This window comes from Poeciliopsis prolifica, unplaced genomic scaffold (assembly GCF_027474105.1).
Source record: "Poeciliopsis prolifica strain line A6 unplaced genomic scaffold, Auburn_PproV2 SCAFFOLD016, whole genome shotgun sequence".
Lineage (NCBI taxonomy): Eukaryota > Metazoa > Chordata > Actinopteri > Cyprinodontiformes > Poeciliidae > Poeciliopsis > Poeciliopsis prolifica.
In genome coordinates, this window is record NW_026562391.1 from 10,555,150 (window position 1) to 10,570,946 (window position 15,797).

General features: G+C 37.7%; 2 protein-coding genes across 3 annotated transcripts; both read left to right on the forward strand.

Annotated features, from left to right (window-relative positions):
* The first annotated feature begins 106 nt into the window (after positions 1-106).
* Positions 107-8,540, forward strand: glb1 (galactosidase, beta 1). Its single transcript, XM_055040993.1, has 16 exons — positions 107-298; positions 660-829; positions 1,727-1,877; positions 2,553-2,613; positions 2,700-2,794; positions 3,259-3,439; positions 3,673-3,731; positions 3,816-3,937; positions 4,985-5,025; positions 5,097-5,209; positions 5,289-5,363; positions 5,478-5,567; positions 5,661-5,774; positions 6,134-6,265; positions 6,457-6,696; positions 6,987-8,540. The coding sequence occupies exons 1-16, from the start codon at positions 236-238 to the stop codon at positions 7,230-7,232; spliced, it is 1,953 nt and encodes a 650-aa protein (XP_054896968.1). The 5' UTR covers positions 107-235; the 3' UTR covers positions 7,233-8,540.
* Positions 8,523-15,478, forward strand: cldnd1b (claudin domain containing 1b). 2 transcript variants are annotated; one of them, XM_055040998.1, is made up of 7 exons: positions 8,524-8,585; positions 8,860-8,954; positions 9,291-9,600; positions 10,824-10,898; positions 11,510-11,608; positions 11,863-12,000; positions 12,920-15,478. In XM_055040998.1, the coding sequence occupies exons 3-7, from the start codon at positions 9,315-9,317 to the stop codon at positions 13,138-13,140; spliced, it is 819 nt and encodes a 272-aa protein (XP_054896973.1). In that variant the 5' UTR covers positions 8,524-8,585; positions 8,860-8,954; positions 9,291-9,314; the 3' UTR covers positions 13,141-15,478. The 2 variants fall into 2 exon arrangements, with proteins under 2 accessions (XP_054896974.1, XP_054896973.1); XM_055040999.1 differs by lacking the exon at positions 10,824-10,898 and having other exon boundaries at positions 8,523-8,585.
* Positions 15,479-15,797: the final 319 nt, after the last annotated feature.

The following is a 15,797-nucleotide window of genomic DNA, read 5'->3' on the forward strand; positions in this document are numbered from 1 at the left end:
GGATGTCCTAAAATGTACACCGTACTGAAACACTCTGCAGCGCCACCTACTACTGGCCAGAAAGCATCCCAGCTCTTTCATGGGGCCAGCCGGTCACATGATTTTCACTTCCGCGACTCTTCTTGACACCTAGGGAAGTCCCTGGCTTGATATCTGACTTTGTTGGCGTTTGCGGCGCCTGTTGAGGAGTTTTAACACAGCAACATCACATCACCAGCTGTGAGAGAGGCTCGTCATGTCGATGCTCCGATATAATAGCGTCTTTCTGCTGCTGCTGCTGATGATGTTTGGAAACTCTGTGAGTATTTCTGAGCACCTAGTTAAAGTCTTTCACCTTTCTTTTGAGTTTATGTAACAGTTTAAACTGAATTGAACAGATTTTATGGTTTATTGGCATAATAATTACATAAATCCTGGATATTTTAAGCTAAAATATATATTTATATGGGTCTAGACTACTTTCTAAAGCTTTAATTTTTTTCTGATTATAGTTTTGAACAGGTCTGCAGCATTGTTTACTAGAACTCATCAGCTGACAGTCAGCTGTTTGGCCTACAGTCACCTGAGGTGTCATCTCTGAGCTCTATACTTGAAACTCTATGGGAAGTACTGCACATATGTAAGTGTTCAATGACAGATAATGGTGTTTTGACCTGCAGAACGGGACGTCTCCATCATTCAGCGTGGACTACAAAAACAACTGTTTCCGTAAGGATGGGGGAAAATTTCGTTACATATCTGGAAGCATCCACTACAGCAGGATCCCCAGGGCCTACTGGAAAGACCGGCTGCTAAAGATGTACATGGCAGGACTGAACGCCATCCAGACGTATGATTCCCCGACACACACAAATATGGTCCTCTCTCGTATCACATTTAAAATCAGGAATTATGAGATGCATCAGTGGTCTCCCAAGAAAGTTGTAGACACTGCACAGATGAGTTATTGTCATTGCATAGTATAGGAAGCAATATCATATTCACAACTACTACTTGCTTTTAACAGATGAAAAGTTGCTTTTAGTTTGTCTTCTAATTTAAAATTATGACATTTGATTATGGATAACAAATACTTTGGTCAGTATAAGCAGGATCAGATGTCATAACATGTTTTAGATTTTTCTCTGCTGGCACACACATGAATCAAAGGAGTGTGTGTTAACCAGCTTTTCTGCTTTTAATGCCATCCTGAGGAGACAAAGCAGTCATTACAGTTTGGAGTCCTGGAGCACAGACACACCCAAAGCATGGATGCCTGAGGGCCTGAGGGCCAGGGTTGGAGATTTCTGTTTGAACACATTATTCAGTGAACCTGGAAGCAGGCTGAATTTATAATAATATAATAGAAGTTCCCCAGACCAAATGTGATAGAATTAGTTCAAAAAGAAACGTTTTTTTAATTTAATGTGGTATTTATTTATTGGGTGTAAGACATAATGTAATATATAAATCTGGTGAACTGAGTAACCCCTTGACATATAAGTTCTAAGACAGTTTTTAGTAAATATGTATTAATGATCAGAGGGAGTATTTTATTCTCTGTGTTTATTTAAAAACCAATTTTCACTTCAACAGCATATTTTAGATTCATATTAAAATGAAAACAATGTCCTTCTTTCTTTTTTTATTGAATCTCATTCTGATTTTGGGTCATTTTGCATTAACTTAGGATAAAACACAATTTATGAGTTAACTGTTGAACATTAATACTTTCTCACGATTGCAGCTACATTCCCTGGAACTACCATGAAGAGACTCCTGGCCAGTACAATTTCAGCGGAGACAGAGATGTGGAATATTTTCTGAAGTTGGCTCAGGACACCGGTTTGTTGGTGATCCTCCGTCCAGGGCCGTACATATGTGGAGAGTGGGATATGGTGAGAAAAACGTGCCCTTAATGTGTTTGCTTTCAAAAACTGAGTTGAAAAGAGACATTTAGTCTAATTTTTTTAAAGGCTTCCTTTGGGTTCAAGTAAGTGCTGTGATCTAGCTAGACATGTGCTAAAATAACATAGTTAATGTGGCACTCCACATCAGCCAGATAGCATTTGCGAGATTCACTAAAATATATCATTTCTCTTGCATTGTCCTTTGTGCAGTATGTCCTCTGACACAAAGCCTTCTCCAAGACTGTCAGAAAATAGCATTTACTCCCCAGACAGCTGTGTGTGTGTCTGCTGTGACAATATGCATAAGAAGGACTTGTTTGAGGAGCAGACCTCAAACCTGCAGTCTCATATTTTATCTGAATGTCACCATTTGAACAAAAAATCTGAAAAACTGGATCAGTGCTGGGATTTTGTGGTTAAGATTCTTTAGTTTTACTGTTTTGTGTTGGTTTACTTCCCCCTACAGTCATTTTCTGGCTTTTATGTTGTAATGTGATCAATACAGGAAAATAAGTCTTAGCAAAATTGATGTTTTAGCAAGACAGTGTATCTATAATGAACTGTGTACAATGAGTGAAATCTAAAGCTTGGCAATCTCGGCGCCTGCTGAGGGAATATTTTTCTTGTTTTGTTTCTAATTATTTATGTGATTCTGCCGATTAGGGGGGTCTGCCTGCATGGCTTCTCAAAAACAAAAACATTGTGCTGCGATCGTCTGACCCTGGTAAGCACCAAACACACATCTAGTCAGGAATGCATGCAGTATCCTACAGCATGAAAGTACAATGCTGTAATTTGTGTCTATTCCAGATTACATTGCAGCTGTGGATAAATGGATGGGGAAGCTGTTACCCATGATGAAGCCTTACCTCTATCAGAACGGCGGTCCCATCATCACTGTACAGGTGAGCCTGGATGTCTCAATTTGTTTGTCATGCTCGTACCTGACTGGTTTTCATTTTACAGCCCACTTCAAAGTTATTAGTCTGCCCTGGTAAACAAATAAATGGTAAATAAATATCAATGGAGAATTTTTAATATGTGTACTTATTGAAGTTTCTCATGGACAGTTTGGCCTCTGCTTATTGAAAGTGATAAGTGGATAATCATTGGATCTTAATCAACAATTACATAATTAAAAACCAAGAAAAAACAGAAATTAACCTTCATCAAAGGCCATCGTATAGATTGTACGGATGAGCTGAAGAGAGTCCAGGAGAGGATCTGGAAATATGGCTGATGAATGTTTTTACTTTTTGATCTAATTGACCAGGTTGCCAATACGTGTGAGGAGTTACAAATCATCCATTCAAACAAGATTTAGTCTGATAAGAGAAGAAAAATATTGACACACAACCTTTATCAACAGGTGGAGAATGAATATGGCAGCTACTTTGCCTGTGACTACAACTATATGCGTCACCTAACCAAACTGTTCAGAACTCAACTGGGAGACGAGGTGGTGCTGTTCACCACAGATGGTGCTGGGGTGAAGTACCTGAAGTGTGGCTCAATACAAGACCTCTATGCCACGGTAGACTTTGGTCCTGGTAAGCTTAACAACTCTGCATGTTACAGTGAAAATTCCTTTTCTGTGAATGACTCACTTTTCAGATAGAATTATGTGATAGAAGCTGGTTTGCGTTATTGTGTATCCTCTGAGATTCCTTAATTCAGGTTTGTTTTCGTATTTGTGTGCCTCTGTTGACTCATTGTCATGTTTGAGCTTAGTCAGAAGTTACACAAAGACACTTTGCTATTCTGTGACTCATCTCTCTGCTAGGTGCAAATATAACTGCTGCCTTTGCAGCACAGCGACATGCTGAACCTTATGGGCCTTTGGTAAGCCTCTTGTCTTACCCTCTGCATGTTGTTACAGTTACCCACGTGGCAAAGTGAAAATACTCTGGTTCCTTTGTTACACAGGTGAACTCTGAGTTTTACACTGGATGGCTGGACCACTGGGGATCCCGTCACTCTGTCGTGTCGTCCGCTGTAGTGGCCAAGTCCCTCAGCCAGATGCTGGCTGTGGAAGCAAACGTTAACCTGTAAGTGAGCAGAAGTTACCGGTGATTAGTTTAGAGAAGAAATCTGTGACTATGATGCTGCTTACGCCACCTGCTGGCAGAAGTTGTGTAACTTTTCCACTTGTGAAATTTGGCGACTGCAAGCATTGAAGTCTTAAAATTTGAGATTGTATAGAAGAAACATCCAATGATTGTTCAAATATATTAAATTTAAAAACAACCAAAAGAACTGTTGAAAGGATGGATCATTCTTATCAAAGGAGCACTGTATATTATGATACACATTTTTTTGCAGTGTCATGTGTGCAGTATTTCATTCACAAAGGACTTATAGGACACTAATATTTGATTGACTATTATATGTCAGGTTTCATGCATTCACTTTCTGTACATTGGTAAAAATTGTTGATTATTTGAGAGGACTCCAACTGACCTCATTTCCCACACCTCACATCTGTTTTTAGTTACTGAGACGCTGAAGCTCACAAACACAGTTGGGAACATTGTGCTACTGAAAGAAAAGAGGCAATAAAGGCTGTAAGCCGGGGCTTATAGTTCCAGGTTTACAGTGTAATTTTCAACTCGAGATTGGCAGGTTTACATATTTTCCTGATGAAAAATTACATATTTTCCAGTTGAAAAAGTGGAAAAGTTTCACACTTTGATAAAGACTTAAATTTGAACTAAATGGATCAAAATCAGCAGTAACCAATTGCTACAATTGGTTAGCAATTAGTTAGCACAATTGTTGCAAACAACATGCAGATTTGGTCAATAGCATATTGAGATATTCAGATGTACCACGTTACTATCAAAATGGAACACATAATGACCAAAAATTGGTCCAATTTCAACACAAACTTCCATACATGTATGTCTGTATGTTACGTGATTTATTGAAGTTGTTGCAAATGTCGAGTCGGTCATTGTTAGATAGACCTTCGATGAAGAAAGTTTATCATTACATCATTACAATGTGATCGTTTTGTTACTAATTCTAAAAAAAAAAAAAAACCTAAAGTCAATATTTTAAGTCCAATTTTTTTTTTTTTCATTCCTTCCCTGAAGGTACATGTTCATAGGCGGGTCAAACTTTGGCTACTGGAATGGTGAGTGTGATGTAAGAATAATGCAGCTTTCCTGCATCTTTCCTGCTAAAGGTGTGTTTTAATGCTCTCAGGCGCAAACTCTCCATATGCTGCACAGCCCACAAGCTATGACTATGATGCCCCTCTATCAGAGGCAGGAGATCTCACAGAGAAGTACTTTGCCATCAGAGACGTTATCAGAATGGTATAAACCTGAATATTTAAGCATTGTTTTAGATATTTTTTTGTGTGTCATTGTGAATATCTTTATCTTCCTAAAATAGTACAGGAAGGTACCAGAGGGACCGATTCCACCAACAACGCCAAAGTATGCATACGGTTCTGTTAAAATGAAAAAGGTAAGCATTCAGATGACTGTGTTTGATGTAATAACTTACAGGCTTCTGGGTTGTGACCATCTTTTCTGACTTTGCACCAAACTAGCGTTGACTTACTGGTTTTGTCTCCTGCAGCTCCAGACGGTATTAAGTGCCGTAGAAAAGCTGTCATTCTCAGGTCCAGTTAAAAGCACCTATCCTCAGACGTTCACTGATTTAAATCAGGTATCCTCCAGTCTTTTCTTGCCACAGTAGTTCCAGTTTGGTTTTCACTTTTTTTTCCCCCTATATAAGGTATCTATTTTTTTTCCTCTCCAGAATTTTGGCTTTGTTCTGTACAGAACGACTCTACCTGTTAATTGCAGCCAACCCACCCCTCTGTCATCACCTCTGAATGGGGTCCATGATAGAGCGTATGTGTCGGTGGACGGGGTGAGTCGCATTATTTATCATCAGATCCTCTCTGCAAATTGTGAATTATAGCTAATGATTAAGAACTACAGTAGATGCAGAACTCCAGTGAAGAGCACAAAATTCTTACAAAAATACAGAAACAGACAGCAGTACGTTAATTGGCCTGTTACGTTAGAGACCAGCTTTTTCAGTGCTCTGAGTACATGTAATGACAAAGTATGAGGAATTTAAATTAACAAACAACAGACTGAGTGATTCAGTCTACCACCAGTCAACAGCACTTCAGGACAGAAACAGTAAATACAAATTTCAATTTCAAAATGTACAATTTTTTTTGTGATAATTGTACTAATATAAACATTCTTTTTTTTTCTAAGGTGGCAGTAGGGGTTCTGGAAAGGAACAAGGTCTTGAGTGTGAATGTGACGGGAAAAGCTGGAAGTCAGGTGGACGTCCTGGTGGAAAACATGGGTCGAACCAATTATGGAAAAGACATCAATGACTTCAAGGTTAGTTAGTTTTTTTCGGCTTTAGAAATATGTTATTGAGGCCTCAAGGTCTGTCAGACATTAAGTTGTAGCTCACATAAAATCACAGACACTGCACCAACCTGGGATCACAATGGGCCATCCATGCTGAAACATTTAGAATGCTTTAGAAATGTTACATTTTTTTATCGTTTATTGTTTTCTCAATAAAGGGCCTGGTCTCCAATCTCTATCTGGGGAAAAAAAACCTCACCGGCTGGACCATGTACAGTCTTAGCATCGACGAGGCGGTCAGTCAGGGCCTCCTCGGAGAACAACCTCCCACACAGAGAGATCCAGATCAGCCTGCAACTCTTTCGCTTCCCGCTTTCTATAATGGAAGCTTCATCATTCCTGATGGTATTCCTGACCTCCCTCAAGACACTTATGTCAAGCTGCCAGGCTGGAAGAAGGTGAGTGACTTTAAAATAAGCATTTAGCTTTTAAGCTTTGTCACCTGCTCATGTATAGATATTCAGCATGTGAGTTTAATTAAATTGTGAAAGTAGGTCTTTCTTTTTCATTTATTTAAGCAATAAGAACATGAGCTGTCTCTACCCTTCTACAAATATTCTCAGATATTAAATGTTTTGTTATTGTTTCATTTATAACGCTAGTTAAACTTTTACACTCCAAATGTAATTTCTGCTAGGGATCTTTGACTAAAGTGCAGTACAAACTAAATATTTATTTGCTTCCTTAGGGGCAGATCTGGATTAATGGTTTTAATTTAGGGCGTTACTGGCCCGCTCGAGGCCCTCAGGTGACACTTTTTGTGCCTGCCAGCATCCTGAGCACAGCAGCACCAAACAATGTGACCATCCTGGAGCTAGAAGCAGATCCATGCAGCTCCCAGGCATGCACAATTGAGTTTACAACCACACCGATCCTCAATGTAACAGAACCCAAACTGCGCAGGAGACTGTTTGCTGAAAAGGATTTCCTGTGACAAAAAGGGAACTCTCTGTTGCACTAAAGGAATCAGTTTGCACTGCAGGACTTAAGATATGAGCCTGGAATCAATGATTGGTTTGTGAAATGGATGAGCATTTGAAATTTCTCTTGTTTTTTTTTGTTTTTTTTGCCTGATCTATGTTATGTAAATCTAATTTTTTTTGTGATACTATTTTCTAACCATGTTTGCACCACTTGATTGTAGCATGTAGCCAAAAACTCTTCTCAAAGGGATCATAAGCAATGTTAGCTGTGGCATTTCATCATTCAGGGAACATTTAATTTTTCAGATGAAAACTACATCAGGGATATATCTGTTCAGATGTGGAGTCCTATGACTAAAACCAATTGCTCTATAGCCTTAAATTAGTCAAATGTCATTTATGAAGTAGTTACAATATTTGTACAAGATGTGCCTATTTCATAAAATCAAAATAAAAACTTGAAACCCATCTTTATTTTAATACAAATTAGCTTTTATGCATATTCACATTATAGGGTAGGCAGATGTATGGCATCAAATTTAAAGACAGGATAGGTTAGTTCTGGTTTCTATATTACACTCATTCTTTATTTGGGAGTCTCACCAGTGTTAAATATGCCACATTTTCTAAACTGCACCTCTCATATTTATCATTATTTTACTTCTCTTCCCATACTTCAACAATTTGTGCTGCATGGCACCAACTGAGGCTGTTGCATGATAATCATCTAAAGGGAGCAACTCTGGGTGTCAATCCAATGGCAGGGCACATATAGTATGTAAGTAAGGAGGTTGAAGATATTGACCTAAAATCCTCCTGACCCCAGCCTAGACAATCTAACTCAACTAAAAGTCATCAATTCTAAAATTCAATCAATATTTTTATTAAAATCTGGTTTCAGATTTTATCCTTTATCCTGCAGACAAAGTGGAAGATCTTAGTGCAGAAATTAGCTCACAAAACTTTTTAAAAAGCATTTCACTGATTTTCAATAACAATGCACCTGATTTCACACTGCATTTTGAGAAAGTACATTAAAATTCTGCCCTATTTCTTGTGCCAAAATAAAATGTTTCTTGCAAAAGTCGTGTTCATAAAAGGTTTTGAACACCTGGTAATAGATTTGAAATTGCATCTATATACAACCTTGAATTCAAACAAAAGGGGTATACTTTTTTTTTTACTGAATACAGTATTTGTTTATTGACATCTTACTTTTCTATTTTGTTGGTTTCCCAGATGTTCAATACTTTTTTCACTGTAACAAATGCAACAATTTCAATAAAGTTCTAAAAGGAAAAAAAAAAAAAAAACAAGACCGACGTCACACCGGAGCAGCATCGGGGAACTGAGAGGAAGCGGTTGTCAGTATTACGCTTTTGTTACCTATGAATTTGATTATAATGCTATTTTTTATTATTATTATTTTTATTTTTATTTTTTACATTTTTACTTTAATTATAACGACGGTGCCTTCTATGTGTGGCTGTTTCGACCTAGAAACACAGCTGGGTCGCCATGTTTCTATGTTCTGTGTAGCTGCTAACTGAAACGAGTCCATTAAATTAGCTATTGAATGTCAACGTTCTTGTCGCCACAGTTGCTGGGATAAAATTGGGTTTTGTCTTTGTTTTTCAGTACCCTTCGGCCCCACTGTTCCGGTGATATTTAAACATGACCGAATAAAGTCTCCGAGGTTCGGACACCGACTGAAACACACCCAGCTTAATAAGGTGCTAACAACACACACACAGCTGTCAGGACGTTGAAGTTAGCTTTTAGTTCTTCGCTTGTACATCGTCAGTGGCTTCGATACTAAACCTGATGCAGTGTGATCGGGACATTTTGTAATCCTGAGGAAATAGTCTAGCTGAAGTTTAACAACAGAGTGTTTTGGATTTGGACATATTCCACATTCAAGATGCGGTCAGATGTTTGGTTTAAGGAGTAAAACTGATCCGCTGCTTCAGAGTAGTGCTGCTGTGGCTGAAGTTGCTGAAGGACGAAACATTTATATGCAGTCCGTTCTTTGTCAGAAATGACATCTCCCTGCCCTCCCCTGCTTGCAGGCAGTCCGAACTGTCTGTGAGACCATGGTGGATAATCGCTACGCCACTGCTCTGGTCATCGGCTCGGTCCTCAGCCTGCTGGCCACTGTCTATCTGTCCGTGGCGGTGGGGACTCAGAACTGGTTCCAGTACAGCACCCCGCCCATCAAACAGTGTATCAACACCACTCTGATCAAAAATGAGTTCCTCACTGGGGAATTTGAGGAGAAGACGTACAGCAGCCACCTGTTCAAGTGGAACGGCACCTTGGGCCTGTGGTGGAGGTGTATCCAGGTTCCTCTCTGCATGCATTGGTATTGCTGTAAGCAAGGTATTGTATCTAACCTGCACTAAAACAAGTCACAGAAACGCTAAACTGCAAAGTCTATTTTTTAATTTTGTTTGAAAGAAAAATTTAAGTTAGAAAGTGATATATTTATTTAGTTTCTAATGTTTATTTCCTCCAGTTGTTCCTCCACTGGAATCCAGTCGTTCTCCAATCGCTATGTGTGTGAACGACCAGGAATAATATGGCTACTAACACCTCTGAGCTTCTTTTGACTTTAATGTTTTACACAAATAATTAGGAAATTAAAAGAAATGCAGCTTTTTAAAAATAAATAAATAAATAAAAAAGAAGCAGTGTCCCAACAAGAGCTTACCTGCTTTGGAAGACGTTAACACGTGTCTGCTTCTACATATTAACAAAAACTGACATTGATAAGTCTTTTTATTTGATTTACTGTGGAAGATAACATTTATACTTAAACTGAACAACAAACAGATTGAAAACTTATTAGATAAAAAAGTGAAACTTTGTACTATGATCTGATGAAACCACACACACACTTTTGTTGATACAATTCACTCCTTGCTCACTAAGGAAGATCGTAGCGGCAGCATCTTGCTCTGGAGTTTTCACTTCCTTTAGAGTAGAAAACCCTGGACTATCCTTTAAAAACCTGAATGAAATGCAGTTTCTAATACTGTAGTCTATTGTGAGAAAAAAATACCCTTTTCCATCCATACTGCACCTGAGATAGGTATAAAGCTAGAAGATATTATTAGATGCAGACATTCTATTGTTACTATTTATTAGACCAGAAGAATTTGTTAAATTATTTGATAAGAGAGTACAATTGTTTAGGTTTATTTTACAATGAAGGTGCATTTCAGATAGTTAGACCAATAACTGCAGACCCACATAAGAGCTTCACCGGAGTGTGATCTGAATCCTTTGTCGTATAGTGAGTTAGAGCAGCTGTTTAAGATCTTGCAAATTTGACCCATACTTTCCCTCTCTTTCTATTTTCTAATAAATTCATGAAAAATGAACGTGATTGTTGAGAATGTGAACTTGAAGTTACTGTCTATCTCGTGCATTTAGCTTTGCATTCAATGAGGAATGTTAAGTGTCGTGGTGGTTTGATCTTATATTGGTAATAGTGGGATTTGCCTTTTGCATCGTGTTCAAAAATAAAGAAACCAAAATAATAAATCTTCAAACAAAGTTGATAAGATTATCAAGATTTTAATAAGTTTCTTAATCAACAGGTGATCTTCAGACAGACAATGAAAGTGACAACACAACACAACAGAGAAATTGCACTCATCAAAGTGGATGTACAGGTAGTTTACAATATGCCACATTTTGCAGTTTGTATATCTAATCTGACCTTCAGAGCAATCACAAATTTTGCAATTTAAAACAATTTTCCTAATTCTATGGCTCCTTCTCAACTTGCAGGTTATCTTGTGTGCTTTTTACCTTCAAATAATCCTTTGAGCTTGATCAAAAATGTAATAATTTCAGCTGAAGTTGGAGCACATGGCTCAACTTCGAACAATGGAGGGTTATAAAAAGTAGGTGGGCTTCTTTCACATGGTAGGGTAGCCATACAGACAAAAGGAGGGGCTGCCACGAGACTCTGCACCGACAAGCATAAGTGAAAAAAAATTTGGATTCCATTCCATGGACGGGTACAAAAAAAAAAAACATTAAATAATCTCTTGTCTCCTTCCTCAGTGAGAGCTTAGGAAGGACAGAACTGCATCTGAATTTTTGGAAATGGATACCTTGGGTTTGCTTTTGAAGAATTGGTGTATTATTGATCTGTAAGAAATGCCTGCGTAAGTCAGGCTTTCTGTCTCATCCTGTTCTCCAGTCCTGTGTTCCACCCTGCTTTATGTGCTGATCTCGGACGCTTGGGTAGATCTTTCCCCTCTTCCCTTCACTTTAGATCCTAAGACGGAGACCCTCTGTGTGAGCTTCACCCTTCCTCAGCAATACCTCGCAAAGGTCAAACATAATGAGAGCGAGGACGATCTGCTCAGAACCTGTGAGTGAAAATCACAAACAGGAAAATTTCAAAAAGTCATGTATATCTTTTTTTTTTTTTATCTAAATATTTTTTCACTTTTCTTCCTCTCTCGTTGTGTTGGAGTTTTAATTTTATACCCAACACTACCAAAAAAGATAAAAAAAAAACAACAAAACTTTTATTTTTGTTGCAGTTGTTCATTTGACTTCCAAACTATTTTCAGTGGTTGGTTTAATTTTACAAACCTCTGAATCCTTATCCTGTGTTTGCAGATCTGTGGAGGTGCCAGTTTCTGCTGCCCCTGGTGTCTTTGTCTCTGGTGTTTCTCAGTGGTCTGGTAGGCGTCTGTGCCTGCCTGTGCCGCAGCTTCACGCCAACCCTGGTTGTAGGATTGTTCCATTTTATTGCAGGTCAGAGAAATGCATCCTTGTGCTGTTGATCTCAGGTGTAGCCTTTTGTTAAAATGCTGTATTTCTATCTTAATGTTGAGCTGTGATAGGTCACTGTCCTTTTTGTGCAAAATGTTATATTTCTCTCTATTTTAAATTATAAAAATTGAAGGAAAAAAATGCTTCTTTGAAAATGACAACAAATTTATTGGAGTAGACATTTATCATCATAAGCTGTCTTTTTTCCAAAAACCAAAGTAGTGACTCTAAATGAGTTTTATTTGGCTGGCCTGAGAGCAGAAACTGCTCTTTTCTTATTGTAAAGGTTGCAGACTCCCGCTCTGCACCAACTGAAACTACTGGACCAACCAGACCTTTCCCTGCTGCACACAGCCTCCAGTCCAGCAGCCGTTGTAGTTTTCTCAGCTCCAACCAAAATGTGAAAACAAGTGATTTGTTTCTCTTACGGGACTTTATTATCCAGAACATTTAAAGAAGCAGAAAAACCACAAAATCCTCAAACCAGCTCTGTGTAACTTCTTTCTTTAGATTGTAATGTCGACTTTTTAAAATTTCTTGTAAATTGTCTGTCGAATGTGGTGGTGTGTGTCTTTTTGATGATTATTATTCTTTTTACTCTGAGGCTGCACAGATCCTTTTTTTTTTTTCTTTTAGTCCAAACACTTTGGAACCTCACTGAGGACATCGATACGTCAAGTTTTCTTTTTTGTTGCGCTAATTTTAAGCAGTTTGTTAAACTTTTCAAAGACCATTTCTAGTAAACGTCCAACAATGTTCCTATTATCACCACCACAAAAGCTACAAAATATATATATTTTTATTTTTTACTTTAAGCCCTGCAACAAGCCGAAGACTGATGATTGTAATCAACAGCATCTTTGTTTCTCATCCTTCTCCGCGGCTGTTGTCTCGTTGTCAGGCCTCTGCTCTTTGGGAACCGTCTGCTGTTTTTGGACCAGCGTGAATCTGCTCAACAACAAATACAACAAACCGGGAGATGTCCTTGGGTCAATGGGGTGGTCTCTCTACCTGGCCCTCATTTCCTTCCCCCTGCAGATGATGGCCGCCGCTCTGTTCCTGTGGGCGGCCAGAAGTCACCGTAAACACTACACCCGCATCACCGCATATAGGGTTGCATAAAGAGAGAGGAATAATATATTTTACAATAACCAGTAGGTCTACAACCTTCCTTCCAACAATTTGTGGTTGTAGTTCAATAAAATGTTCAGGTCGTAGCTTTTCACTTCCACTGTAGCAGTCTTGCAATGCAGAAATAGTTCAGGGTATCACAGGTTTAAACGTCAGCTGCAGCCGATCCGTACGTACTAATAAACACATTGAATTATTTCGTGTGGCTTTATAAATCACCTTTGCCTTTTTTTGTTTTTTATTCCATTACTGAGTTGTGTATCATCTTGATGTTGCAGATGTTTAGCTTCTGAAGGTAATGTGCTATTTTTATTTCTGCTTGGGTCTTTTTATTTTGCCATTTGCCGTCTTTTTGTTGCCAATGCTTTTTCAGCTGCTCACCATATTGTCCTTAAATCGGATGCAACTGTGTAAACTTGCACTATCTGACTTTTAGATGTGGACTTTTATGATCCAAATCAAGGTAGTTGTTTCTGTTACTGGAAACAGTCTGGTGCACCTTTATTTAACTTTTGTCTTGTTTTTGCATCATTTTAAATATCAACCTTTGCATGTCATTTGGATTGACCTTTCCATCATCTGTGGTATTTTCTTTTATTTTGGTCTGTGGTAAAATGACTAAATGTCATAAAATGTCACAGTCTAAAAGTGGAACCACTCACCTTGTGCTGTCATTGATATTGATGAATCTCGTGTGTATTAATGCAGCATAATTACCAATTTTATTGTGTTGGTTTTGTCACAAGCTGAATCTATTAAATGTGTTCAGGAAATTCTGTTACTACTGCCATTTAAATGTTAAAAGTTGTCTAGACAGTTGCTTTCTCAGTTGTTCAATGATGGTTTTGTTGGAGTTAGTCAAATTTTGCAGTTTATCTTCACAGTTTTCCTGACCATAAACTAAAAAAAGAACACATTCTTGATATAAGACACCTTGCAAAAGTATCTACACCCTTGAGTTTTCACATTCAGGGTCTTTACAGCCACAGAGCTCATTTTTTGGGCCAACACCTCGCAGTGCATAAATGGGAAGCTAAAAGTAAATTGTCACAATATTTTTACATAAGCACCTCAGCTTTCTGGTTGGGGTATCTCTCTTCCAGCCTTAAAAATCGACAAAGTTTTGCCAATTCTATTTTTTTTAAACACCTAGTTCTGATTAGATAAATCTAGGAAGAGCATTTTTTTTTTGTCTTTCTTCACTTGAGTTTAGTTTTGAACTTTTACTAAAGTTCATTTTCACACCTTTTTACTCTTTAATCTGCAGCCTCTAACAGGTTTTCATCCAGAAAGGCCCTTTATTTAATTCAACCCATCTTAGCTCTTGACTGGGAGTTTGTGATTGTAAACTGATAAAATGTGAAAGGTTTTAGGGTAATAATACTTCTGCAGTACAAAGTAGCAGAGTGAACAACTCCAGTTATTGTTTTATCTAATTATTTGACTGATTTGCACAGTGGCCAGATTGTCATTTCTTCAACCAATAGGATTTTTTTTAGAAAGACTAACATTGGCTCAAAATGTGTCCATTTCTATTCTTGGAGAAAGAAAATGTTTAGAAAACAGCACAATTTGGAAACTGAAAGCAATACTTCATATTTTTATATCTGTGAAGACAATTTAGGTTATTGGGACTAAAGTTCTTTGCAACTTTATGGGGAAGGGAAAAACTACAGAAAAAATTAGAAAACAGGCCTCAGTTCCCCAGCTAAATATTTTCTTGTTTTCCATTTGATGATTTATTTGTTTTGATACAGAGTGATGGACTTAAATTGGGGTCTTTCATCATGTCCTGTGTCTGTCATGAGGGCGCAGTGTTAGGACCTGGCTTTTTTTCAATTGGTCAGGTAAGATAAAAAAAAAAATAAAAAAAGACTCAAGAACATCAAATTAATCTCACTCTTGAGCACATTAGCACAGAATGCTCACGTTTTTAGGTTTTCAGAAAAAAAAATCTTTGGCAAATTTAAAGTGGGTTAAAATATCTGTATGAAACATTTTGTTGATAATTCACAATGATCACAGATGTTTTATGTTACATTTTCAAATAAGTAAGAATTTGTCATTTCACACCGGTGTCAGAAAATACATTTGTGACTTTGGTTTGAACTGACATCTTTAACTGAAGTGTTTCCTGTCGGTATGTCAAGTTACACGTATTGAAACTTCTTGAAAACGTTTTCATTTTCTGACACACAATACTGTATTGTTGCTGTGTGACATAAATTTCAGAATTGGTTATTTTATTGGAATTTTGTCTATTTGAATGCAGAGACGGTGCTTTACCTTTTGAAAATAAAAAATATCTGAATAAATTTGGATAACTGTGCATTTCTGTGCAGATGTGCTGGCTTTCTGACCAGTTAGAGCAGAATGAACCTTTAAGAGCTCTACTAAAACTTTCATTACAGTGTTGTGAAAGGTGCATCAGTGTGTATATTTTTCATTTATGTATGAAGACAATTTTCACCATGCATCTAAGATTATCTGAAATACACAAGTAATGAGTATTTTGTTTGGGCACAACTAATAATATTGAAAAGAGTGAGAAAAAAAAAGTGGGATTGACTGTTTCAGATTGTATTTTACAGACAGGGATTTTTCTGTCATTCTATAATTAATAATGATCGATAATCATTTTTTGTCAT

Bases quoted from the DNA above. Each gene is read 5' to 3' on its own strand.
- glb1 (XM_055040993.1), top strand. From the start codon at position 236: ATGTCGATGCTCCGATATAATAGCGTCTTTCTGCTGCTGCTGCTGATG. The intron at 2,795-3,258 runs GTGAGCCTGGAT...CTTTATCAACAG, and splicing joins GTCCCATCATCACTGTACAG to GTGGAGAATGAATATGGCAG. The intron at 3,440-3,672 runs GTAAGCTTAACA...TCTCTCTGCTAG, and splicing joins CACGGTAGACTTTGGTCCTG to GTGCAAATATAACTGCTGCC.
- cldnd1b (XM_055040998.1), top strand. From the start codon at position 9,315: ATGGTGGATAATCGCTACGCCACTGCTCTGGTCATCGGCTCGGTCCTC. The intron at 11,609-11,862 runs GTGAGTGAAAAT...CTGTGTTTGCAG, and splicing joins GGACGATCTGCTCAGAACCT to ATCTGTGGAGGTGCCAGTTT. The intron at 12,001-12,919 runs GTCAGAGAAATG...TCTCGTTGTCAG, and splicing joins ATTGTTCCATTTTATTGCAG to GCCTCTGCTCTTTGGGAACC.